The sequence below is a fragment of the Peromyscus maniculatus genome, chromosome 22 (genome assembly GCF_049852395.1).
Source record: "Peromyscus maniculatus bairdii isolate BWxNUB_F1_BW_parent chromosome 22, HU_Pman_BW_mat_3.1, whole genome shotgun sequence".
Taxonomy (NCBI): domain Eukaryota; kingdom Metazoa; phylum Chordata; class Mammalia; order Rodentia; family Cricetidae; genus Peromyscus; species Peromyscus maniculatus.
The window spans coordinates 18,473,610-18,498,078 of record NC_134873.1 but is presented as its reverse complement, the minus strand read 5'-3'; the positions used below and the strand labels follow the sequence as shown (position 1 = coordinate 18,498,078).

Below are 24,469 nucleotides of genomic sequence, written 5' to 3'. Positions count from 1 at the left end.
GACTGTCTCAAAAACAACAACAAAATGGTCAGGAGTATAGCTGAGTGGTACAAGGCTAACACGAGGCTGCAGGTTCAAAACCCAGTATCCAGGGGAGGCAGGAATGTTTGCACTGAGGTTTATTCCTAGCCCCCTATACATGCATTCTGTATCATTAACAACAAATACTTTCAGCCTGTGGTGGCGCGCACCTTTAATCCCAGCACTCGGGAGGCAGAGGCAGGCAGATCTCTGTGAGTTCGAGGCCAACCTGAGTTGATCGCCAGCTTTCTCGCCGGGCTGCCGGTCTCCGGGGAAGGGAGGTCACTTGGCCCTGCGACCGGGCTGAGGGGCTCGAAAGCGCGCGCAGAGGGCGGCGGTTAGGGTCGCCTTGGAGAGCCCCGATTGGATGCAGGCAGGAGGAGGCTTGTGCGTGCATCCAGCCCCGGGAAGGAGAGGGGAGCGCTGGAGCTCGGTGGCGTTTCCCCCGCCGAGGCGCTGGTGCCACCAGACCCCGGGGCCCCCGCTTATCTGGCTCTGGGAGCCAACGGCAGGTCACGAGGCTTTTGTGTTTGCCGTCCGAGCTGAAAGTGCAGGAGGTGTTTAGAAACGAAGTAACAGGTGGGACTTGGAGAATTTTTTTTTTTTCTGTTTCCGTAGAGACCTACTCTGAATAAGGCAGCAATGCATGGTGGGACGTGTAGTTTACCGGGCCTCCACTTTTCTTTAGCCAAAGTGAAGGTGGACCGACGAAATTGTGTTTAGTGGGCACACACACCCCGCCCCCGCCCACATTTTTGTTATACGGAATTTAGAAATCATTTCAGAATGAGTGTTAGTGAGGTCTTGTTTTGAAAAAAAAAAAAAGTTAAAAACGTGTATTTACGAAGAAACGTTACTTTAAGGAGAAATTGAAATTGTTGTTTTGCCTGCTTGTATGTCTGTGTGAGGGTGTTGCGTCCTCTGGAACTAGAATACAAACAGTTGTTTGTGGCCGTGTGGCGTCTGGGAATTGATCCCGAGTCCTCTGGAAGAGCAGTAAGTCGGTGCTCTTAACAGCTGAGCCATCTCTGAGTTCTTTATACTGTTTTTTTTTTTAATAAAGATTTATTTATTTATGTATCTTATGTATATGAGTGCTCCATTTGCATGATGGAGAGGGCATCAGACAGAAGAGGGCATCAGCTCCGGATACAGATGGTTGAGAGCCACCATGTGGGTGCTGGGAGTTGAACTCAGGACCTCTGGAAGAGCAGACAGTGCCCTTAACCACTGAGCCATCTCTCCAGCCCTATACTGTTGATTTCTAATTTTTTTTCATGTTTAATCATATTGTCATAAGAGTAGTTTGTTTAAATTGTGTTTTGTAGTTTGAACAGTTCCAGTAGGATTTTTTTTGTGAGACACACTGCCCTCCTGTGGTCAGAATAAGGTAGCTGTTTTGGAAAACTGCTAGTCTACATTGTGCTTGTGTAAAAGAATATAATATGGTATGTCTCCCTTGGATCCTTCCCACCTTAAAGAGTTTTCCTCACTTTTCCTTAGTAAATCTACACTTGCTGTGGTTTTAAAAAAAAATAAAGAATTGTAATAGTTTAGTATTTTTGCTCAGAAATATTTTGATTTTTCTTCTCTGGTTTTTCTAGTGTATGTATATATTTTTCTCATTTTTAAAATAACTTATTTAAATTTATTTTATGTACATTGGTGTGGAGTTGTCAGATCCCCTGGAACTGGAGTTACAGACAGTTGTGAGCTGCTATATGGGTGCTGGGAATTGAAACCGGGTCCTCTGGAAGAGCAGCCAGTGCTCTTAACCACTGAGCCATCTCTCCAGCCCTCATTCTTTATATTTATGTTTATAATTATATTTTGGCGTAAAAAATTAAAAATTTTATAATAAATAATTTTTGTATTTTTACTGGGTGGCTGTTGCACACGCCTTTAATCTCAAAGGCAGAAGGATCTTTGTGAATTAGAGGTCAGCATGTTCTACAGAGTGAGTTCTGGGACAGCCAGGGCTACACAGAGAAACCCTGTCTTGAAAAATGAAAACAAGGAGGCAGAGCCAGGCGGATCTCTGTGAGTTCGAGGCCAGCCTGGACTACCAAGTGAGTCCCAGGAAAGGCGCAAAGCTACACAGAGAAACCCTGTCTCGAAAAACCAAAAAAAAAAAAAAAAAAAAAAAAAAAAAGAAAAAGAAAAAGAAAAGAAAAATGAAAACAAAACAACAACAAAAGGATATATGTATTTTGGCCTAAGTCTGAATTTCTCCCATAGAAGGACTTGAATCGTTCCTTTAACTGATTTACTGGATACCTTATTTAAGCAAGTGCCATTTCAACCTCTTCATTATAATGTAACAGGCCTCGTATCGCTCAGTGGTAGATACCAAGTGTGCTCAAGAGTCTGAATTAAGTTCCTAGTCCTGTCAAAGAAGCAGATCTAAAAATACCAACAACAGGAAACGTCACAGCTTATAATCCTGGGCTTTGGTTATAGAAAGGATAGAGTTTTAAAAGAATTTATCAGTTAATTTTAGTGTGTTGTCCTTCAAATTTTTCTTTGTATCTTTTCATTGTGGTAATAACCACTAAGTTTAGTTAATGAAGTGTGTTGATGACACTTCAGATTTAAAGTACATATATATGTATTGAGGTTCTAGTAAGGTGAACATTGCTTTGTTTTCTTTTTTTGGTTTTTCGAGACAGGGTTTCTCTTGTAGCTTTGCCTCTTTGCTGGAACTCGCTTTGTAGACCAGGCTGGCCTCGAACTAACAGAGATCCACCTGGCTCTGCCTCCCAGTGCTGGGATTAAAGGCGTGAGCCACCACCGCCCGGCTATGACTCAAATTTTTGATTTGAGATTTGAGATCTAGGACCCTCTTAGATCTTGAGTATCAGTATCGGTAACACTACATTGCAGTGTTCGTATGTATATGGTGATACTGGTGATTGAACTCGGGTTTCTGAGCCTTTTAGGCAAATGCCCTAGCACTGAATTGTAGCATGAATCTTAAAAGTTCTTATTAATAAAATCAAACCTGGAGCCAAGTATTGGGGTGAATGCTGGAAGGTCAGAGAGACAGAACAAGCCACAGCTAACCTCACCTGGCCAACTTCTCAGCTGGTCTTGTTTCCTCAGACTGGAAGCCTCTGTGTCCTCACATCCAAATGGCTCTCAGCTGAACTGCTGCTAGAAGCCTGAAAGCTTAACCAGCCAAATGCTTCTAGTTTCTGGTCCTCACGCCTTATATACCTTTCTACTTTCTACCATCATTCCCTGGGATAAAAGGCGTGAGTCACCATGCTTGGCTGTACCCTTGAACAGATGGATTTCTGCCTCTGGATTAAAGGTGTGTGCTACCACTGCCTATCCTCTATGTTTAATATTGTGGCTGTTCTGTCTCTGACCCCAGATAAGTTTATTAGGGTGCACAATATTTCGGGGAACACAATACCACCACACTGAATGAAATCCCAGCCTCTTTTTTTTTTTTTAAGTCACATACTGAATATAATTTTAATGTCAAATTATGTACTTTGACTATGTACCTCTGTGAGCCTTTTCTTCATCCTGGGTCTATGTTTGTTTTTTCCTTGTTTTAGGCAGTGAGTTCCTTCGGGGTTACTCCTGCAGTAGGTGGACTATCATCTGGGACAGCTGGGGAAGCCTCGACAGCCCTCAGTTCAGCAGCCCAGGTAGCTTTGCAGTCTCTCTCTCACGCAATGGCTTCAGCCGAGCAACAGCTACAGGTGCTGCAAGAGAAACAGTGGCAGCTTTTGAAGCTTCAGCAACAGGTTGGAGACTATTTGGCTCTTTGTTCATGCTGTCTCTAAACTTCAAAAGCTGAAAAGTACTGTAAAAATGACCATTATTTTCATAAAGGAAGTAGGTTGTTCAATCTGAGCTAATCGTTTGCAACAGAAAATTGAGGTAAAGTCTTTGTGATATGTTTAAATGTATTAAACTTATATGAATGCATTTTTTTTTGTTTTGTTTTTTTGTTTTTCAAGACAGGGTTTCTCTGTGTAGCTTTGTGCCTCTCCTGGGACTCACTTGTTAGTCCAGGCTGGCCTCGAACTCACAGAGATCCGCCTGGCTCTGCCTCCCGAGTGCTGGGATTAAAGGCGTGCGCCACCACCGCCCGGCCAATATGAATGCATTTTTAATACATGATTGAAAGAAAATGATACTTTTTGTTGAGTCTTGAAGTTAATTCTATTTTATGTTTAAAAACTCTTGGAGAAACATTGTAAAGTTACCAGTTACAATTTTCATGGTATAGAGAATATAGGACATTAAAAAGACCAATTATATTAATTCAATTCTAAGTATAGCAATAATGATAATATGGTTTATAGATTTAATTGCTGACTAAATGCAAACTTTGCAAATTGCTCTTGAGAACTTAGGTCAGTCAGCATTGATTTATTTTTGGTTCATTTTGTTTTTAGCAGAACTTGGTTTTATTATTTACATTTAATTGTTCTGCTTACTTTTCATCTTTTGCTCCATTTCTAGTTCCCTAACGTACAGGAAATTTGTAGACAGCATTTCAAGACGTGTCCTCGTGAGGCAGGGCTTCCTGTGCTGTTGAGTCCAGTTTCATCTTCATGTAACGAGGATCTAGTTGATCCTGTCTAACTTCATTATATGGAATCATAGAGTGTTCCTCACAACGTAGGTAGTCAGGATTCTTCTATAGGTGTTGCCTTTGTTTCTTTTACAGAAAGCAAAGCTGGAAGCCAAGTTGCACCAGACAACAGCTGCAGCAGCTGCAGCATCAGCATCAGCATCAGCAGCAGGTCCTGTTCACAACTCTGTGCCTTCCAACCCAGTGGCTGCCCCTGGATTTTTCATCCATCCATTTGATGTTATTCCACCTACTCCAAAAACAACACCACTTTTTATGACTCCACCACTCACTCCGCCCAATGAAGCAGTTTCTGTTGTGATTAATGCCGAGCTTGCACAGCTTTTTCCAGGCTCAGTCATTGATCCCCCAGCAGTGAATCTTGCTGCACATAACAAAAATTCCAACAAGTCTAGAATGGTAAATGGTGTTTTCAATAGATGATAACTTTTCTTTTATAACATATTTCAAAATGTGTATCAGGAAATGAGACTAGTTAGTTTAATGCTATGGTTAGATGGTTTTTTAGAGCAAGAGTAGTATCAGTACATTTACATTGTTTTCTTTTGTAGAATCCACTTGGTTCTGGTCTAGCCCTTGCAATTTCTCATGCCTCACATTTTTCTTCAGCCTCCACCTCACCAGTCCATTATTATAGAGCAAATGCATTCAGGTAATCTTTGCATTTTTCAAGTTATTTTTTTCTTTCCTAAATCTGTTGGCCCTTTTATGACTTATTGCAAACAAATTACATTTGCTACCAAGAATAAGAGCCATGGAAGGTGCAAGTTGTATAGGTTGGCTAATTACATTGAAAAAGTGAGACTATTCTATCTAAATCTTGCCTATTGAAATATGAATGATACAAACAGTCTGCTTGAACTGTAGTAGTTGCTCAGTTACCATTATGCCAGAAATAAGGCTGTAAGGTAGTGTCCTGAAGCTAGCATTATATCTACATTTCTGTCATGCAGTATTTCAGAAATCTGTAATTGGTGTGGGAGTATGCATATTTACAAATAAATCTTAGCTATCTTTTACCTTCTAATTCTATTCAGTTTTATACTAAAGCAACAGCAAAATTTTAATATCCTTAGGAGGAAAATGGACATATTATATCTGTGCTTTTCATTATATTAATAATTGAATCTTATTTGCTTTAGAAGAGGGAATTTAAAGCTTATAACATTCTCTTGGTATTTTCTGCACATTTAATTATTAATTGGTAGGAGCTTTGGTGCTAATAACATAGAGGGAAAATTGTTGCTCTGTATGGGTACAGTTGTTTATACTGTACATGGACACAACTGCATCCTACGAGCCTGTGAGGAAGTGAACTAGACTTTTATTTATTGTTTCGGAAACTCTTGGAAATTGCCTTTTCTTTTAATATAGTTCTGTCAAATCAGCACTATTCCTGTACATCTTAGTCATTTTTTTTCTCTGTAGAGTGTAGATGGTAAAGATTGCTAAACTGCCCCTCATACCAATTCAATGAAAAAGAATTATGGTATTATTAATGATTTGCATTTCACTTCAGTAAAGGGATTTGCTTTTGTTGTGTATAAGACCAGAAATAGAAATCTGTTCTCAAGTTTTCTGATATGGTGCTGACCTAGAAAGACAGTGCTTGCTCTATTTATTCTGGGGCAGCCACTTGAGTTGTCTGTATCTTCTGGAGGCCTTGAGGCATTTTTAAAAAGCTTTCTTTTTAATTTGTGTAGTGTGCACGTCTGTCTGCATGAGTTTGTGAATGGATATGTGTGTGTGTGTGTGTGTGTGTGTGTGTGTGTGTGTGTGTGTGTTTGCATGCATGGTGTCTGTCTTATCTGGCTTTGTGCACATGAGTTCAGGTGCCCACAGAGGGTGGAGGAGTTGGATTTCCCTGGAACCAGAGTTAGAGTTGGTTGTGAGCAAGGAGCCTGATGTGGGTGCTGAGAATCAAATATGGCTCCTGAAAGAGCAGTATGTGCTCTTTTTTTTATTTTGAGACAGGGTTTCTCTGTGTAGTAGTCCTGGCTGTCCTGAAACTCATTTTGTAGACCAGGCTGACCTCGGATTTAGAGATCACCTGCCTCTGCCTCCCCAGTGCTGGGATCAAAGGTGTGCGCCACCACCACCCAGCCTATGATTTATATTTTTTGATGGTACTGTTACTGTGTAATTTCAACCATGCTTTACCACATATTAAACCCAGTGTATTAGACTCTTGGCCCAGAAGTTAACAAGACTCTTACAAATGAAATTACATCTTGGTATAGCTAATCTATCTAGTGGAGAAACTAAGACAGAAAATGTTCTGTGTCTGAATAAAAGACAGGTACTTTATTAGATATACCTTTTAATGTATTCGCTGACTTAGTTGTTAAACTATAATGTTTGAAATAAATATGAGAATTTACTCTAGCTGAGTGCTTTCGAATTAATTGTCTTAAAATTTTTGACCTCAGGCTTTCAAAACTCTAGCATGTAGTGAGTAGTTGTTCCAGCTTTGACCCGGAAGTACTACCTGCATTGAGGCTTCTGGTAACTGTCATGCCTACGAGCTGGGATATGCTGGCTCTCTTGGTTCCTGGTAATTCTGGTTGTTGGATGGTAGATGAAACAGAGTTCTCCAGAGAACACCGCTGGGCTGCACTTCACCTCTCCCGGACCCTGTAACCTATCCTTTTACCTGTTGTAAATAAAACCCTCAAATAAACCTCCCTTTTAACTACATGGAGTTGCCTTAATAGTTCCATCATCACTAGCAGATTTTTGTTGAGAGGTCAAATCTTGAGCCTTGACATACTAAGCAACTAAGAGATTTTATGAATAAGTATTGATAAAGCTATTTTTACTTATCTACTTATTTATAGTTTAATAACTTGAATTTTTTATGAAGAATTGCTTAATCTGTTTTTGAGTATATAATTTGGTTATTTGATCCCTATTTTGGTGGGTCACTTACTTCTTTTTCCTTCATAGAAGCCAGGAGATTTATGACCTTGGATTCTGGAAGACCTATACTATTGACGGATGTACTGATTCCCACTTGTGGAGACTTGGCCTCCTTATCAATTGACATATGGACGTTAGGAGAAGAAATGGATGGGAGGCGTTTGGTAGTGGCAACTGATATAAGCACCCATTCACTTAAGTCTTCATGACTTAATACCACCACCTGTGTGCAGATTCATGAAGGTAAAGAACTTCAGGAAAGTAAATGTGTATATTTTTCATGTTTCTTAGTAATACATTGACATATAGTTGAAGAAGTAAATCTGTATTTTTCCAAATATATAGCTCAGATTTTTTTTATTGTATCACATACGTGTTTGCTTATTTTTTTTTTTTTTTTTTTTTTTTGGTTTTTCGAGACAGGGTTTCTCTGTGTAGCTTTGCGCCTTTCCTGGAGCTCACTCTGTAGCCCAGGCTGGCCTCGAACTCACAGAGATCCGCCTGGCTCTGCCTCCCGAGTGCAGGGATTAAAGGCGTGCGCCACCAACGCCCGGCTGTGTTTGCTTATTTTTAACTCTTCATTTCAGATAACTGTCATTAGGATTTTACTATGGACATACCTATATCTTGCCTTGGGAAAGTAAACTGAAGTTGATGCATGATTCTCTAAGAGGTGAAGGCGAGTCTGCCAACCAGCCAGAAATTGACCAGCATTTAGCAATGATGGTTGCTTTACAAGAAGATATACAGTGCAGGTTAGTAAAAAATTGTTCATATATTATTAAATTATTTCTGTATCTACCTAGAAGGGAGAAAAGGAGTGTTCCCCTTGTTCTGAATTCTCTCCAACATAGATTGTTATTAGTGTTTTTGATCATAGCCATTCTGACAGGTATAAGGTGGTATCTTAGAGTCGTTTTGATTTGCATTTCCCTGATGACAAAGGGTGTTGAGCATTTCCTTAAATGTCTTTCAGCCATTTGAGATTCTTCTTTTGAGAATTCTCTGTTTAGCTCTATAGCCCATTTTTTAATTGGATTGTTCAGTATTTTGATGTCTAGTTTCTTGAGTTCTTCATATACTTTGGAGATCAATCCTCTGTCAGATGTGGGGTTGGTGAAGATCTTTTCACATTCTGTTGGCTGTCTTTTTGTCTTATTGACTGTGTCTTTTGCCCTGCAAAAGCTTCTCAATTTCGAGAGGTCCCATTTATTAATTGTTATTCTCAGTGTCTGTGCTACTGGTGTTATATTTAGGAAGTGATCTCCTGTGCCAATGTGTTTAAGAGTACTTCCTACTTTCTCTTCTGTCAGGTTCAAAGTAACTGGATTTATGTTGAGGTCTTTGATCCACTTGGATTTGAGTTTTGTGCATGGTGACAGATATGGATCTATACAAATTCATAGAGACAGAAAGATAAGACGTTATCTCAAGATGGAGAAGAAAGGAATATAGAGCAGTGATTTCTTAAGTACAGAGTTTCTGTTTTGTGTGATGGAAAAGCCCTACAAATGGACAGTAGTATCAGGACATAATATGAATGTAATAAATCATATCATAAATATAGTTATTGAATGAATACTGGGAATGTAATCAATGAATATCACAAATGTAATTAATATGAGTGTAATAATGAATATCATGAGTGTAATTAATATCTTGAATGTAATTCATGCCTCTGAATTGTGAACTTAAAAATGGTTACAGTTGCAAATATTATGTTCATTAAAAAAAAATAAGGTGGAATGTAATCACCATACATTATATGTGTGTATGAAATTGAAGACAGCGATGTTGTAAAATAGAAAGTGGTGATGGGGTCATGGGCCTATGAGGATGCTGGACTAAAGTCTATCAAATTGTGCAGACAGGCAAATTGTATACTCTGTGAATTATTTGTCAATAAGGATTTTATAAAACCTTAAAAAAAAAGGGAAAGGAGCAAAGGTACATTACAGCAGGATTGAAAGCATGAGAGTATTGTTAGCTAACTCGTATCATTTATTAATATTTGTCAACAGTAGTTTTGGTGTTTTGTTTTCTTTAAGACAGGGTCTTTATTTGTAGCTCTGAGGGACCTTGAATTGACTGTGTGGACCAGGATGTCCTCCAGCCACAGATTGCTGCCCCCCTTTGCCTCTAGGGTAGGGGGATTAAAGGTGTTCTCCACAGTACCTGGCCCAACAATAATTCTTCATAGTAGTTGTACTTTAATGTATTTTAAGAGATGTGCTTTTCAGTGTGTAGCTCCAGAAGAAGACTGAAGGAATGACTTCATTTATTTTTACTCACAGATATAACTTAGCCTGTCATCGTCTGGAAGCTCTTTTGCAGAGCATTGATCTTCCTCCTCTCAACAGTGCAAACAATGCGAAGTACTTCTTGCGAAAAACCAGACAAAGCAGTTGAGGAAGACAGTAGGGTTTTTTCTGCTTATCAAGATTGTATTCGGCTACAGCTTCAACTAAATCTGGCCCATAATGCAGTGCAGAGGCTCAAAGTAGCCATAGGTGCAAGTCGGAAGACACTGAGCGAAACATCAGTTCCAGAAGACTTGATTCAGACATCGTCCACAGAGCAGTTACGCACCATTGTCAGATACTTACTGGACACATTGCTCAGCCTGCTTCACTCTTCCAGTGGTTTGTATTTGCTCAGTGACTTACTGAGACTAATTCATTATGTCTCTGTTGCTTGTTTTAGGTACATGGTATTAGCTTTCTGAGTTTTTTTTTTTTTTTTTAATGAGTGTATGGTGCTGGGGATTGAATTGATAGTTCATACATGCTAGGCATGTGCTCTTTACTGGCCTCTATTCCCAGACACTATTTTCTAGAAATTTTAATTTGATATCCTGTTTAATATGTTTATGAAATTTTTGTGAACTTATTTATTTTCTCCTTAAAGATGGGTGGCCTTGAAGGTTGCTACCATTGAGCATTGATCTATGGGGTTGTTGGATCGCAGCTGTAAATCTCACCAATTTCCCACTTCTCATGGGCCAGCCGTGGTCCACCACCAACTCCTTTAACTCAGTTTTTCGTTATACCTCGTGGTTATGGGATTGTCGGAGGGGACAAATTCTCCGGTGTCTTCTGCCAATCTTCAGGAGCCCATCACCCCGACCCTCACCCTCCCACCCCGCCCACCTCCTCAAATCCCTTCCTTCTCCTGTGGCACTGTTCTCCGTTCTCCTTGGCATCTGCCCGGACACGGACCTACTACTTCGACAGCGGTTCTCTGGACAGTCCAAGGCTTGCTGCATCGAGAGCCTCCTCCAAGCAATCCATTTTCCCCAACCACTGTCAGATGATGTCCGGGCTGCTCCCATCTCCAGCCATGTCCAGGTTGCCCACGAGAAGGAAAAGGTATCCTTCCCCCTTGCCGGCTATTCAACCAAAACTTTCTGAGGATCTTAAACATCTATGGAACTTGGTGTGACACTGGATTTACAAAGCTCAGAGATCCGTGCCACATGGAGCTCCCATTTGGAGGGGTAGGTGGACGGGGGTAGGGGTGGGGTGGGGAGGCGTGACTGTGACAGAAACTACAGAGGCAAAAAAAGATACCAACAAAGGGGCTTCTGTTCTGCCTTGGAGGGGCATCAAGGACTGAGAGGCTTTTGCACAGGACTTCTTTCTAGTCTTGGTAACAGCTTCCTATTCCTGCACCCACCTTACCTCCTGTGCCCAATTCTCTGCCTCTCCCAGGGTCTTTCTCACATAACCTTTTCTCCAGCTCGCCCTGCCCCTTCCCACAGGTGATCCCCACAGCCTTGCTGAGTCTGCTCCTCCTGTGCTCCATCGCGGAGGCTAAGGCACGCCTGGCTGCAGCTCCTTCCGTCTGCGAGGCTGTCAGGAGCGCCCTCTCTGGGCCGGGTCAGAAACGCACCACCCGAGCCCTTGGAGACCCTACAGCCTGGAGTGCACTGAATTGACGATTCTGGGACCTCGAAGGGGCAGAGCCGTGGTCCACTCCCACGAGGACTTGTGCCAACAATACACGTGGTGGTGGGACAAATCCAGTTTCGGGGAGTGGGGTGGGGGGAGCACTAACAACCCAGGATCGGGGAAGAGTCCCGCTCTCAGCCGGATCATTTCCACTTTTACTGGCATCTTCTGATCTCAGAAATAAAACTAAATGTCTTGCTTTGGAACCTAACCTTGCAAAAAGTCAGTTATCACAAACAAGGAAAATGGGGGCACCAGGTAATTTCGGGCAAGAGAGAAGGTACTATTCATTAAAGAAAGACAATCCCAATGAGACAAGATCCTTCTGACTAGAATGAATGCCACATCCACTTAAGAGACCAGTGAGCAGAGGGCTTTGACTGCATCCTCTCCCTGTGTTTGAAGAAAGAGCAAAGGAACTCTGGATGTGCTGGGGACCCTTTGGTGGTGGGATCCAAAGAACACTAGAAACTTGTCTGCACAGCTTTAGACTTCAGCTACCACGGGTTTTGATAAATAAAGGCACCTGGATTCATCCCAGGTGCAGTCTCAGTACCTGCAGCCACGACTCTTACGGCAGAGATCTGGCTCCCCATTGTGGCAGAGAAATAGCCGATTAAGAGATACCCCAGGACCTCCCCTATAGAGAGAGTTAAGGAACGTTCATTGCTAGAATTATTTTGGGATATTAGAGGGGAAGTCAAGAAACAAGGAAAGTTTTGGAACAAATGAGGTTAAAATGAGGCAAATAAAACCTGAGACTGTTTTGAAGGCTTAAGTGGTTCTGTGGAGTGAACAACAGGGGGTTAGGTCCTTTTAGGGGATTCTGGGCTCTAGGCAGAGCTAAAATAGTTCAGAAATTTGTTAGAATTGGGTAAGGCACGGCGGTACGTGACTCTAATCCCCTCATTTTCGAGGATGCAGTAGGAGATTGTGAATCGGAGGCTACATGTCAAGAGCGATCTCTCCTAAAGAATTATTGAGACAAATGGTCTACAACCAGCCTCCACACCGCTAGCACTCTGGAGAAAGCAGACATCCGAGGAGATGAAAACAACTAGAACAGGCAGCCATGATGCTGAAATGTTGATGGGGGGGTGAGGGGGTGGATGGGTGGGTGGGTGGGGTGGATGGGTGGGTGGGTGGGGCTGACCATTGGGTTGAAGAAGATAAAGGCACGTGATCTCTTGGGCACCCATTTGCTGCATCAAAACCAGGAGGATTTAGGGTAGGCGACAGTTGGATACTGAACACACTGGAAGTCTAATATATTGAAAATGGAACTCACGACCATTCTTCCCGGTCAGCTAGTTGTTATTTTCACAACTTAGGTGGAACTGGGTTTAGACAGGCTAGCATGGGTCTTGAATCTGTCAAAGAGCTGGGTCCTCTGCAAGAACCACGGAGCCTGTAAGAGCTGGGCAGCGGTGGCCCACGCCTTTAATCCCAGCACTTGAGAGGCAGAGTCAGGCAGATCTCAGTGAGTTTGAGGCCAGCCTGGTCTATAGAGAGAGTTACAGAACAGCCAGAGCTGTTACACAGAGAAACCCTGCCTCAAACAACAACAACAACAATCAAAGCAAAAGAGTAGGGTTTGGGAGATGGCTCAGTGGTTAAGATCACTGGCTGCTCTTGCAGAGGACCTGGGCTGAGTTCCAGCACCCACATGGTGGCTCACAACTGCCTGTAACTCCAGTTCCAGGGGATCTGATGCCCTCTTCTGACTCTCTTGGGCACACATGTGGTACACAGACATTCATGCAGACAAAATATCTATACACATAAAATAAATTTTAAAAAAAGATGCTAAGGATAGAGGAGAAAGGGTAAATGGGGTTTAGTTACTACTATTACAGCTTTTGTGAGCACTATGAAATAAAAAGTGTATTAAAAAATAAAATTCCTGCCAGGCAGTGGTGGTGCATGCTTTTAATCCCAGCACTTGGGATGCAGAGGCAGGTGGATCAGTGAGTTCAAAGTCAGCTTGGTCTACAGAGTGAGTTCCAGGATGGCCAGGGCTATGCAGAGAAACTTTGTTTCGAAAAAACCGAAACAAAAACAGAATTCCCGATTATAATAGCATGTCATGTGTGGGAAGGCTAAATGAATTTAAATATTCTAAAGGCCCTGGATTATGCGTAAGAGGATAAATGTTCGATTGACCTAACACTCTGAGCAGTGTGTATAGTGCATTCTAGAAGACACCCAGGGCTGGTGAGATGGCTCAGCAGGTAAAGGCACTTGCTGCCAAGCCTAGTGACCTGAGTTTGAATCCCAGGAGAGAGCACAGGCATGAAGAACTGGATCCGGGGTCAAGAGCTCTTGTTGTTCTTGCAGAGGACCCAGGTTCAGTTCCCAGCACCCACACGGCAGCTCACCATCTCTAACTCCAGTTCCAGGGATCCGATGCCCTGTTCTGACTCCTTGGCACCAGGCAGGCATGTGGTACACACACATACAGGCAGACAAAACACTTGTACACATAGAAAGAGCTAAATCTAAAAAAAAAAATACTAAAAAAAGAGAGCTGACTATCAAGTTGTCCCTTGACTTCCATGTAGGCCACAGTGCAAGTACACGTACACACACACACACACACACACACACACACACACACACACAAATACACACATCACATCACATCACACAGACACATACAAGAAACAGACAAACAAGGCTAGAGAGATGGCTCATAGGTTAAGAGCACTGACTGTTCTTCCTCAGAGGTCCTGAGTTCAATCCACATTGAATCACAACCATCTATAATGGGATCTGATGCAGTCTTCTAGCCTGCAGGCATACACGCAGGCAGAACACTGTACATAACAAACAATAAACAAATGTAATTTGTAGAAAGGCATTTAGTAGGTGTAGCTTAATAGCAGGATGCTTGGCCAGCATGTGTGAGGCCCTGGGCTTGACACTCTCAGCACTGGGGGAAAGATATAAAGACATATATATGGTTTACTATGCTGCCATCTATTCCTTCAGCACGGCCACTTCATTGTGACACAGTGACATGAAAGCAACCATAGACACTAGGCAAGTGGACCGAATGGACACGGAGACTGTATTTATATCACTTGTACAGTATGTCTTGTTTTTGCGCACATGCAGACTGTTTTAACTATTGTAACTTTTCTATGTAATGCTATGGATTAAACTCAACTGCATGCATGCTAGGGACCTGCACTATGAATGAGCTGTAGGCATCCCTAGCATGGTGGTTAAATATTTAAGACACAAAGAATATCTTTTCTGGACATACTAGGCCACTTGATCAAGAAAAGAACTTTATTTTGGCTCTGAGTTGAAGCAGTGTTGACAGGTCACATCTGGTGACAGACCTTTTGCTGGTAGAGTCCAGATGTGGAACAGGGAGGATGTCACATGGCAAGAGACAGGGAGTTTATGTGTATGGATTTTCATTTTTATCTCTTCTTCTTCTGAGGCTACCAGTCTTCAACCATGGGGGCTCCACTTGCATAATTTTCTGCCTATGCCCCCTGAAAGGCCCCACTTTTAAACACAGTAGTTGAAGTCGGGCTAGTGGTGCTCACGTGCTCTCCCAGCATTTGGTTGATGGATGGAGGCAATAGGATTCAGAAGATCAAGACCAGCTTTGGCTACCTAGCAAATTTAAGGCCAGACTGGGCTGCATGAGACCTGCCTCGAAAATATGAAATAAATAAAATGATAAACATTGTAGTTGAATTAAATTCCTATTCTCCTGATGGTTCACCATGGGATGAAATTTCACCCCACGAACCCTTAAGGGACACACTGACATCATATTTAAATGACAGGGCCTATAAAGGTCCTTGTGAGGGCTGGAGGCAGCACACTGGTGAGGTACTGAGTTCAGTACCCAGCACCCATGTTGTGTGGTTCACAAACATCTGTTAACTGCAGATCACCTCTAGCACCCTCACTGTGGCACCTGCACTCATACACACATTCACATCATTTAAAATAGTAATAAAAACAAATCTTGAAAGGTTCGTGTTAAAGTGCACATAAATGTTTTAGGAAACCGAAGGGATATCTCGTTCCTAATTCTTCACCAGGACTCCAGGCTGGTCTACAGCTAACACCTGCCACATAGCATGTGCTCAATGTACAAGCTAGAGCTCTTTATAATTAAAACCCTTGTAGAAATTGCATAGTGCTTCACGAAGCACGCACACCGTATTTATTTAACTATTTCTTTTTTAGTGGGCTTCCCAAGAATATTAATTGTACTGCCCCTATAGACAGAATATACTGTGGGGGGAAAAGACTTGGTCTTCTGAAATGGTGCCTACCAGTCAGTGGTTCTTTAGTGTTCCTATATGAAAAGAATAATTTTGATCACATGAATTGATCATATCAATATTGTTTGCACTGTGTTGACTTGATAAGATGGTGTGGTGATACACGACTACTCTAAACTTGGCAGTGAGATTGTAGATCCTCTAAGGCCACTGCTTAGTGTGATGTGTGTCAGGTCAACAGCAACTAGGAAATATGGAGACCTGGGAACTTAGAAAACCAGGTGCCTCAAAGTCCCTGAGAGTTCCCACTTCAACTATCCCAGCTCTCTTAGATTCCACTTGACTCTGTGTTCTAACCTACAGATTGAAATTTATGGCCATAGACCCAATCCCAATTTATGACAGTGACCGGCTCCAAAGAAAATGTGAGTCAGAACAAGTCATTTTGGAAGACCTTTGAAACTTTACCTCGCCACTCCTTCCTTAGTGACGAGTTTGTCTAGCTGGACCCTAGAAGATTCATAGATGGATTCTCCCCTGAGCTTTGGCTATTAGAGCTCAGAGCAAGGTCAGCCACAGGGAAGGGCATCAGCTGGGACCTGAGTGTGCACTGCTTTACCTGGCACTGCCTATTGTGATGTCATGGAATCTCAGTCTGGAGACAGAAACTCTGTAGTGGAGGGGGCATAGGCTTGAGAAATGTCCCTAATATGGGGGCTCGTTTTCCCACTGCCGACACATCTCAGCCTTATGCTACTTGGTTTCTTGGTTTGTGGAATATGGGTGTTGTTTTCTAGGTATCAGAGCCAGACAAAGGTGGCAGCCAAGACAGAGGTACGTGATAGCCACTCTCTCTGGATACTCACTCTCTCCATCCTGAAACCCTATAGGTTTGTCTAAATGCCCATCCTCTGGGCCGTAGGAAGAACTGGATGTGGGGGAGAGGGGGGTTGAGACAGCATTGATAGATGGCTTCCTCTTTTATTTTTCCTTCCTTGTTTTGGTTTTCTGAGACAAGGTTCCTCTGTGTATCCCTGGCTCTCCTGACTCACTCTGTATACTAAGCTGGCTTTGAACTCACAGAGATCTGTCTGCCTCTGCCTCCCAAGTGCTGGGATTGAGGGCATGAGCCACCACTGCCCACCTTGCCTTTCTCTTAATTCATTTCAAGAAGCCTTAGGATGGGCATGGTGCAGGAGTTTCTCTGAGTTCGAGGTCAGCCTGGTCTACACAGTGTGCTCCAGGACAGCCAGGAGTACACAGGGAGAGTCTGTCTCAAAAAAAACAAGAAGAGGAGGAAGAGGGAAGAAGAAAGAAGAAAGAAGGAGGAGGAGGAAGAGAAGGAGAAGGAGAAGAAGGAAGAGGAGAAGGAGAAGAAGAAAAGAAGGACGTAGTAGTAACGGTAGCTTTAGGATCTATTATCAAATAGACACTGAGGCAGAAGGTACTAGATACTGAGAAAGTGATGTGTAGGAGCTCGAGCTGAAGTGAGACATTCAGATGACATAACTTTGGGGAAAAGAATGTGGTAAGGGTGCTGTGGATATTGTCCATCACGGGATGGGAGGCAGACAGGAGAGTGAGTTTGTTTTATAAAGAAAGATTTATAATTATATGACGAGACAAAGAAAATCAAGTGGTACTTTGCTGTGGGATTTTTATTTCCAGGAGGAGAATTGTTTGAGTTCATGGTACACGTGTTTAACGTTAGTAGGTCATGCCTCTTCTGAGTTTTCGATCATGTGAGCAGACCATGAGTGACTGGCTCCCCCACATCCTGCCATCTTGCCCAGACTTGGCACATCCACCTCTTATTTTAGTGATTCCAGTGAGTGTGTGGTATTGCATTGTGATTTCGTGTGCAACCCCCATAACTAAACTCTGAGCAACGTCTCAGGTTTATTAGCCATTTGGAAATTCTCTCTTGTAAACTGCCTATTCAAGTCATTTGTGCAGTGTGTGTGTGTGTGTGTGTGTGTGTGTGTGTTAGGTGTGTGTATGTAAGGATCAAATTCAGGTCATTGCTCATGCTAGGCAAAGCACTCTACCACTGAGCTTCATCTCGGGTCCATTTTTTTCCTTGTTTCTTGTTTTTTGAGATGGGGTTTCTCTGTGTAGTTTTGTGCTTTTCCTGGAACTCACTCTGTAGCCCAGGCTGGCCTTGAACTCACAGAGACCCACCTGCCTCTGTCTCCCAAGTCCTGGGATTAAAGGCATGCGCCACCACGACCCGACTTTCCTTGATTTTTATTAAGGATAATTTCAGGCAAATCAAAGGCACAAAGAATTGGTAAACGAGCCGAGTCTGAACAAGGCACTACATTCAATCCTTAGTATAAGAGAAAAAATTAAAGGTGGTCTGATGAATCTTCATAGACCAGTCACTCAATCATTTTGAAGCAAATCAGAAATAATTTCATGGTAAATGTTTTAGTATGTATATTTTGAGCTAATGCCCCTCTCAACAAAGAAAAAAAAGAAGAAAAGAAAAACAGGTTAATCACAGTATCATTATTACACCTAAAAACGTAACAATAAAATTGGAATAATTCCTTAATACCTCACATACCCACCAGCATTTAAATTCCAATAGTCACGCAGTTATTTAATGGCATAAATTATTATTTAGCCCAACTCAATATTGAATGTTGAGATTAAACAATATGTTTCTGTATTCTAATCTACAGAGTCTCTCTTTTCTTTTATTAGTTTCATCCATGTATTGGATAAAAGGGTCAATTCTCTAGATTTCACAATCAACATTTTGTTGATCAAATACCCATGCTGTGCAGCCATACACATATAGGCAACAGTAATTGGACTTAGTGGGTTATAAAAGAGAAAAGCATGAGGTTGGGAGGTGGATATGTTGTGGGGTATGTATGGGGGAAGTTGGAGTGGGGAGGGGTGGGTATGATTATATTTGATTGTACACATGTCTAAAATATTCTGAAATTAGGAAAAATTATAATGCCCCCTCCATGTTGTCAGTTCACACACTGCTGCCTCTGGTACTTCATGTGAGTGAGTTGAGATTTATCCAGAACTCCTGTAGAAATGCATTTGCCAGGGGAGCAGGGTTGGAAAGTGCGACCTTCAAGCGGGTTTAATGCCATTCTTTCTAGACTGAGTAAGGTCTCACAGGCATGGCTCCTCACTCTCTGAGGACTGGGTTCGCTGCCACAGGAGTCAGGACCCCTTTTGTCTTCCACACACATCCACTTGCTCCTCTGCCTCTGTCTGCTGTGAGTTGAAGCTACACAAAGACCTCAGGTGAAGCTAAGGACATGTTAGCACTAGGATCTTAGACATCCTCACGTGAAGGGAAGGACATGCTAGCACTAGGCTCTTAGACATCCAGAACCATGAAGCCAACTAAACCTCTCTCCTTCATAAATGAGCTGATCACAAGTATTCTATTTCAGCAGCTCAACATGAATTAGAACCATGAGAAAGTTGGTTCTAAGATTTATCAGAATTTGTTTTCTGGTAGGAAGAGTTGACGTAGTTCATAGGTAATGATAATCATCATGAGGCACATAATGTGTGATTTGGCATGGCATTTTACTTTTATCTATCATTATCATCATCTCTATCTATCATCTATCTATCTATCTATCTATCTATCTATCTATCTATCTATCTATCTATCTATCTATCTATCATCTATATCTATCTATTTATTTTATTGCTAAGGATCAAATCCAGAGTCTTGTGCTCTCTGCAAGCAGTCCACCACTGAACTACATCCACAGACCTGGTATAATATTATAATTTCTTTTTTATGTTTTTGTTTTTCGAAATAGGGTTTTCCTGTGTAGCCCTAGCTGCCCTGGAATTCACTTTGCAGACAAGGCTGGCCTTGAACTCACAGAGAACCACTTGCCTATGCCTCCCAAATGCTGGGATTAAAGATGTGCACTACCACCACTCCTTGTAAATACCATTTTATACAAATGATGCCGAAACCCAAGAATACAACAGATCTTTCCATATTGAGCTGCTTAGAGAACCCTAAGTGTATCACTTTGACTTTATTCTCCTGTAGGAATATTCTCTAAATTATACCATGTGTAAATAACAAGTTTTATTGCCTCTTTTCCAACCTTATATCTTGGTTCTCCTTGCCTTCATTTATGATTATGACTTCAGGTACAATATTCAGTAGCAATGTGTTGTGGGCATCTGCCTCTTTATTAAGTCAAGGACATTTTTCAGTAATTCACCAGTTATGTATAATGTTTTCTGTGGTTTTTCATATATTCTTTCCCAAGTTAAAAAAGTTTTAGCAAGGATTGGTGTTAATTTAAAAAAATCTAAAATTTTCAATTAAATCTCTTTATACTGGGTGCTAAATATTAAGTATATTTCCTGCCTCTATTTAGATGGTCATATATTTTTTCTTGTTCATTCAATGTACTGAGTTGCATGAGAATGTAAGATAATAAACCAGGTGTGAATTCCTAGGATACGTATAACTCATTTGTAATGTTGGTCCCAATACTTTAATTAGATTCATTAGATTCAGTTTGCTGATATTTTGTTTGGGATTTATACATCTATGCATAAATATATTGATTGGTCAGGTCTGAATTAGATTTTAGAATGGTGATTGTTCCATCTTCCTCAATGAAAAATAGAAGCAAATCTGAATATCCATCTCATTAATGTAAGAGATGCCCTCAATACTCATGGAATTGCAAGGGTTTTTGGAGTTCTGTACCAGAATCTGGAACAAAGACCAGATTGTTCTTTATCACACACACACACACACACACACACACACACACACACACACACACACACAGAAACAAACACACTCTCCAAAGGAGGATATACTAAGGTTAAGAAATAGGCTCTCATAGCTCCTCTGAAATTCATAGACAAACTTGAGTAAGAGTTAATGTCATTGTCCCAAGCCCAAACACAGCATCTCCAAAGAATCTATAGATTGTGTTGGTAATGCCATTTTACCATCAAACCTTCTGATCATGAACAAAGGATGTGTTATTTACTATTTACTCTCTACAACAGTGTTTTGTAGTTTTTCCATCTCATGACATAGCCACCTCCCAAACACCCCATCTACTAATGCATTACCTTGGGGGTTAGGATTTCAACATATCAAGTTGGGGGATAACATTGGACCCAATGTATGTCGGGGAATTTCCCAGGCATTTCTACTTTACTGAGTGTCTTAAAAAGCAAACAAACCACATGAGTACATGTTTGGTTTTTCTGCACCACTGCTATGACCATGGCAACCCCCACTTTGTGTTATTAGTACGGAATAGTGTGTTGACCACTGTGCTATGTTGAAACGGTCCTGCATTATTTAAACATCATTTCACTGTGTGTATCTGCTGTGTCTGGTACTGTTACACTGCACACAGTCCCCTCCCTCCCCACTCTCCTTCACTGTCTCCCCACAGTGTCCTTAACTCTTCCAGTCATTTCTATTTTCATGGCATGTTTACATCTGTGAGGTTATGTACTCTATGAAATTAGGACCCACAAAGGAGAACAATCATTTGATGTTGGTCTTTCTGAGGCTGGCTTAGCTGCTTTATAGGAGTTCCAGTTGCATCCCTTTTCCTGAGAAAACTATGTAACCTTGTTCTTGGTGACAGAAAAAGTCCATTGTGTAGACACACACATTTAACATCCACTCCTCCATTGTTGGACACATAGCTTGGTTCCATAACTCAGTTATTATTTATAGTGCTGAAGGAAATGCTGATGGGCATGTGTCTCTGTCACATTAACCTCTATACATTCTTTGGATAAATTCCAAACACTCAGATTCATCATCATTCTGTAAGTTCAGGCCAGCCCAGTAGGTGTACTGCGTTTATGTTTATTGACAAATTTTTCCACTCTATCTTACATTTTTGAGTAGTTCCACTAAGTACAAGTCTAGATAGGCATTTGTTTTCTTATAGCACATTCAAGAATTTATGCTGTTGTTTTCTCGTGCCCTGTATTTCTAAGAACACGGCAGCTCTTTCCCTACTGCTCATGCGGATATGGTAACTCTTTTATTCGGGGCCAAGTATCAAGAATCTTCCTCTTCTGTTTTCAGCATTTTTGAATCTACTTAATTCAGCTGTTCTTCGGCTTCTGCTGTCCTAAAACTTACATATCAGTGCTTCTCAGTTCTCACGAGTTTCTAGTTATTAAGTCAAAGAACAGACTGCTTCGAAGCAGTTTTTAGGGATGAGGAGATCCGTCAGTCAGTAAAGTACTTGCTTTGCAAGCGTGAGGTCCTGACTTCCATCCCTAGAATTGTGTAAGAGATCTGTGCTCAGTGGCACACACTTGTAACACCAGCACTGGGGTGGGGGTAGAGACAGGCGTATTCTTGGGGATCCCTGTCCAGATAGTTCAGATCTTGACAAGCTCCAGGCCAATGAGAGACCGTGTCTCAAAAGTCAAGGTGGGTGGCACCTGAGGAATGATGCCTGAGGCTAACCTCTGACCTCCACGTGCACATGCCACATAAGCAGGCACACCCCTGCACACTTGTGTACCTACGTGTACATGCACAAACCAAAAATTCACATTATTTTCCACACTTGAATTCTCTTATAAAAATAGAGTTTTTTTTTTTTTGTATTTTATGTATATGAGGATTTTGCCTGCAAGTAAGTGTACATGCGCACCACATGTTGCCTGGTACTTCCAGGGGCCGTAAGAGATCAGATCCTCTGACACTGGAGTTAAAGTTATAAGCCACCATGCGGGTGCTGGGAACCGAACCTGGGTCCTCTGTAAGTGTAGCCAGTGCTCTTAGCGGTTGAATCGTCTCTCCAGCCCCTCAACATTTGAATTCTCAACCCACTTAGAGCCCATCTCTGAATCCTGTATTGAGAAATGATCCACTTTTATTTTTCTCACTGTTTTCCACTGTCTTAGTTTCTATTCTGTCGCTGTGACAGAATGCCCTAACAAAAGAGCCTTAAAGGGGGGGGGGGGGCTCACTTCAGCTCACCATCACCCAAGGTTATGGTCCATTGGTCCATCGTGGTAGAGGAGGTCACAGCTGCAGGGGCTTAGGCTAGCGAGTCAACGTTGCATCTGCAGTAAAGAAGCAGAGAGGAGTGATGAGTCCAAACTGTAGCTCACTTCTCTTTCCCCACTGACACAGTCTAGGATCCCAGTAAGAGAATGGCGCCACCACAGTGGCGCCCCAGGTATGGTTATCAAGACGGTTCCCCATGGGCATGCTCGGAGGCACAGGTCCACAAGATTCTAGATTTTGGCAAGTTGACATCACTTATCACAGCTATGGAATCATTTCTTGTCACTATGTGGAGCTCTCTTCAATTAAGCTGACATATGTAAGTGAATTTATTTCAGAGCTGGGCTTTGGGTTTTTTGTTTGTTTTGAGACAGGTTTCTCTATATAGCCCTGGCTGTCTTGGAACTCACTATTGACACAGAGAAATCCTTCTGCCTCTGACTCCTGATTATTTCAGAACTTTTTTGTTTTTAAATCCCACCTGCCTGCTCCTGTTCTTATGAACTTGTTTTATGGTATGTCTTAATTTTTGGTCCAGTAAATTGCTCCCTTACACTTCTTTTTGTGGTTACTTTTGGTGACTAGCAGACCTTTCTTATTATTTATTTGTTTATTTATCTATATTCATGGTATTCATTAATTACACTCACGATATTAATTACATTTGTGGTATTCATTGATTACATTCGCAGTATTGATTCAATAACTGTATTTATGATATTCATTAATTATATTAATTGTATTGATTTATTATATTCATGATATTATGTCCTGATACTAATGTCCATTGTGGGACTTTTCCATCACACAAAACAGAGGTTCTGTACTTAGGAAATCATTGCTCTATATTCCTTTCTTCTCCATCTTGAGATAGCGTCTAATCTTTCTGTTTCTATGAATTTGTATATTCTATATATTTCATGTAATACAATTCTATAGTATTTGTCCCTTTTTTTAATGTAAAGCCATTTTATGTACAACTGCAGGAGAAATAATACACTTGAGCATAAAAATAGGTTATAATTCAAGTCCAGGGTTATTTTAAACAAGTCAGTTCTTTTCATCTGCCATACTGGCCACAGGGATTGAACATAGGTTGCCAACGCTTGGCAACAGATGCCTTCAGCCACTGAGCCATTTTGCTGGCTCCCACATGGCATCCTACCTGTTTACTTGGCTGTTTTCCTTACTAATGCAAGTCTCTAGAGCACAGGACTCATATTTACCTCTAGAGTCTCAGGTCTACACACAATAATCTAGGACTTAGGTTTGTTTAAACACTTACTAATTTGCATGTGGGTGCATGCATGGACAGATGGCATGCACGTGGAGGTGAGCATAACTTGTGCAAATGCTTTTCTCCTTTTACTATGAGGGCTCCAGAGATGGGACTCAAGTCATCAGAATTGGTGTCAAACACCTGTGCCCACAGAGCCATCTTGCTGGTCCCTTAGGATATTTAATCCATTGTTCACAAAGAAATAAATGAGATGGTAACTAATGATATGGTTGCAGATGACAACTGATAAAACATATCACTATCCCCTATGTAAGATTAGATGTGTTGTCAATAAAATCCCCAAACCAGAACGTAAACCTGACTGGGTTTCTCTTTGTGTGTTTCTCTAGGCTCCTAAGCAACAAAACACATCTCTAAAACAGATCCGGAAACTCACAGGTCAGAAGGGTT

At 41.6% G+C, this 24,469-nt stretch overlaps 1 protein-coding gene and 1 long non-coding RNA gene across 32 annotated transcripts in view; one reads left to right on the top strand and one right to left on the bottom strand.

Moving 5' to 3' along the window:
- LOC121826357 (uncharacterized) overlaps positions 1–24,469 on the bottom strand; it is a 73,550-nt gene that overhangs the window by 22,149 nt on the left and 26,932 nt on the right. For 15 of the 18 annotated variants that reach the window (XR_013047210.1, XR_013047213.1, XR_013047201.1 and 12 more), the window contains 2 exons: positions 22,750–22,835; positions 3,534–3,737 (listed from right to left, as the gene is read on the bottom strand). This is a non-coding gene — a long non-coding RNA (uncharacterized LOC121826357). Of the gene's footprint in view, positions 1–3,533; positions 3,738–12,212; positions 15,136–16,226; positions 22,836–24,469 lie in introns of those variants that run through there. The other 3 variants (XR_013047200.1, XR_013047212.1, XR_013047206.1) reach the window with 3 other exon arrangements.
- Positions 319–11,711, top strand: LOC143270191 (dual E2 ubiquitin-conjugating enzyme/E3 ubiquitin-protein ligase BIRC6-like). Of its 14 annotated transcripts, XM_076559180.1 has the most exons (8): positions 3,646–3,779; positions 4,712–5,035; positions 5,246–5,288; positions 7,583–7,798; positions 8,143–8,310; positions 9,850–10,197; positions 10,789–10,923; positions 11,316–11,711. In XM_076559180.1, exons 1-4 carry the CDS (start codon positions 3,708–3,710, stop codon positions 7,762–7,764), a joined length of 621 nt encoding a protein of 206 aa, XP_076415295.1. In that variant the 5' UTR covers positions 3,646–3,707; the 3' UTR covers positions 7,765–7,798; positions 8,143–8,310; positions 9,850–10,197; positions 10,789–10,923; positions 11,316–11,711. The 14 variants fall into 14 exon arrangements, 8 of the variants coding, with proteins under 8 accessions (XP_076415297.1, XP_076415295.1, XP_076415294.1 ...); XR_013047195.1 differs by lacking the exon at positions 11,316–11,711 and adding an exon at positions 319–600 and having other exon boundaries at positions 3,588–3,779; positions 4,712–4,787; positions 5,188–5,288; positions 7,586–7,798; positions 9,850–10,857; XR_013047194.1 differs by lacking the exon at positions 11,316–11,711 and adding an exon at positions 322–600 and having other exon boundaries at positions 3,588–3,680; positions 9,850–10,857.

Coding starts and splice junctions, on each gene's coding strand:
- LOC143270191 (XM_076559180.1), top strand. CDS start 3,708: ATGGCTTCAGCCGAGCAACAGCTACAGGTGCTGCAAGAGAAACAGTGG. Junction 5,036..5,245: donor ATTCCAACAAGTCTAGAATG/GTAAATGGTGTT, acceptor ATTTTTCTTCAG/CCTCCACCTCACCAGTCCAT. Junction 5,289..7,582: donor TATAGAGCAAATGCATTCAG/GTAATCTTTGCA, acceptor TTTCCTTCATAG/AAGCCAGGAGATTTATGACC.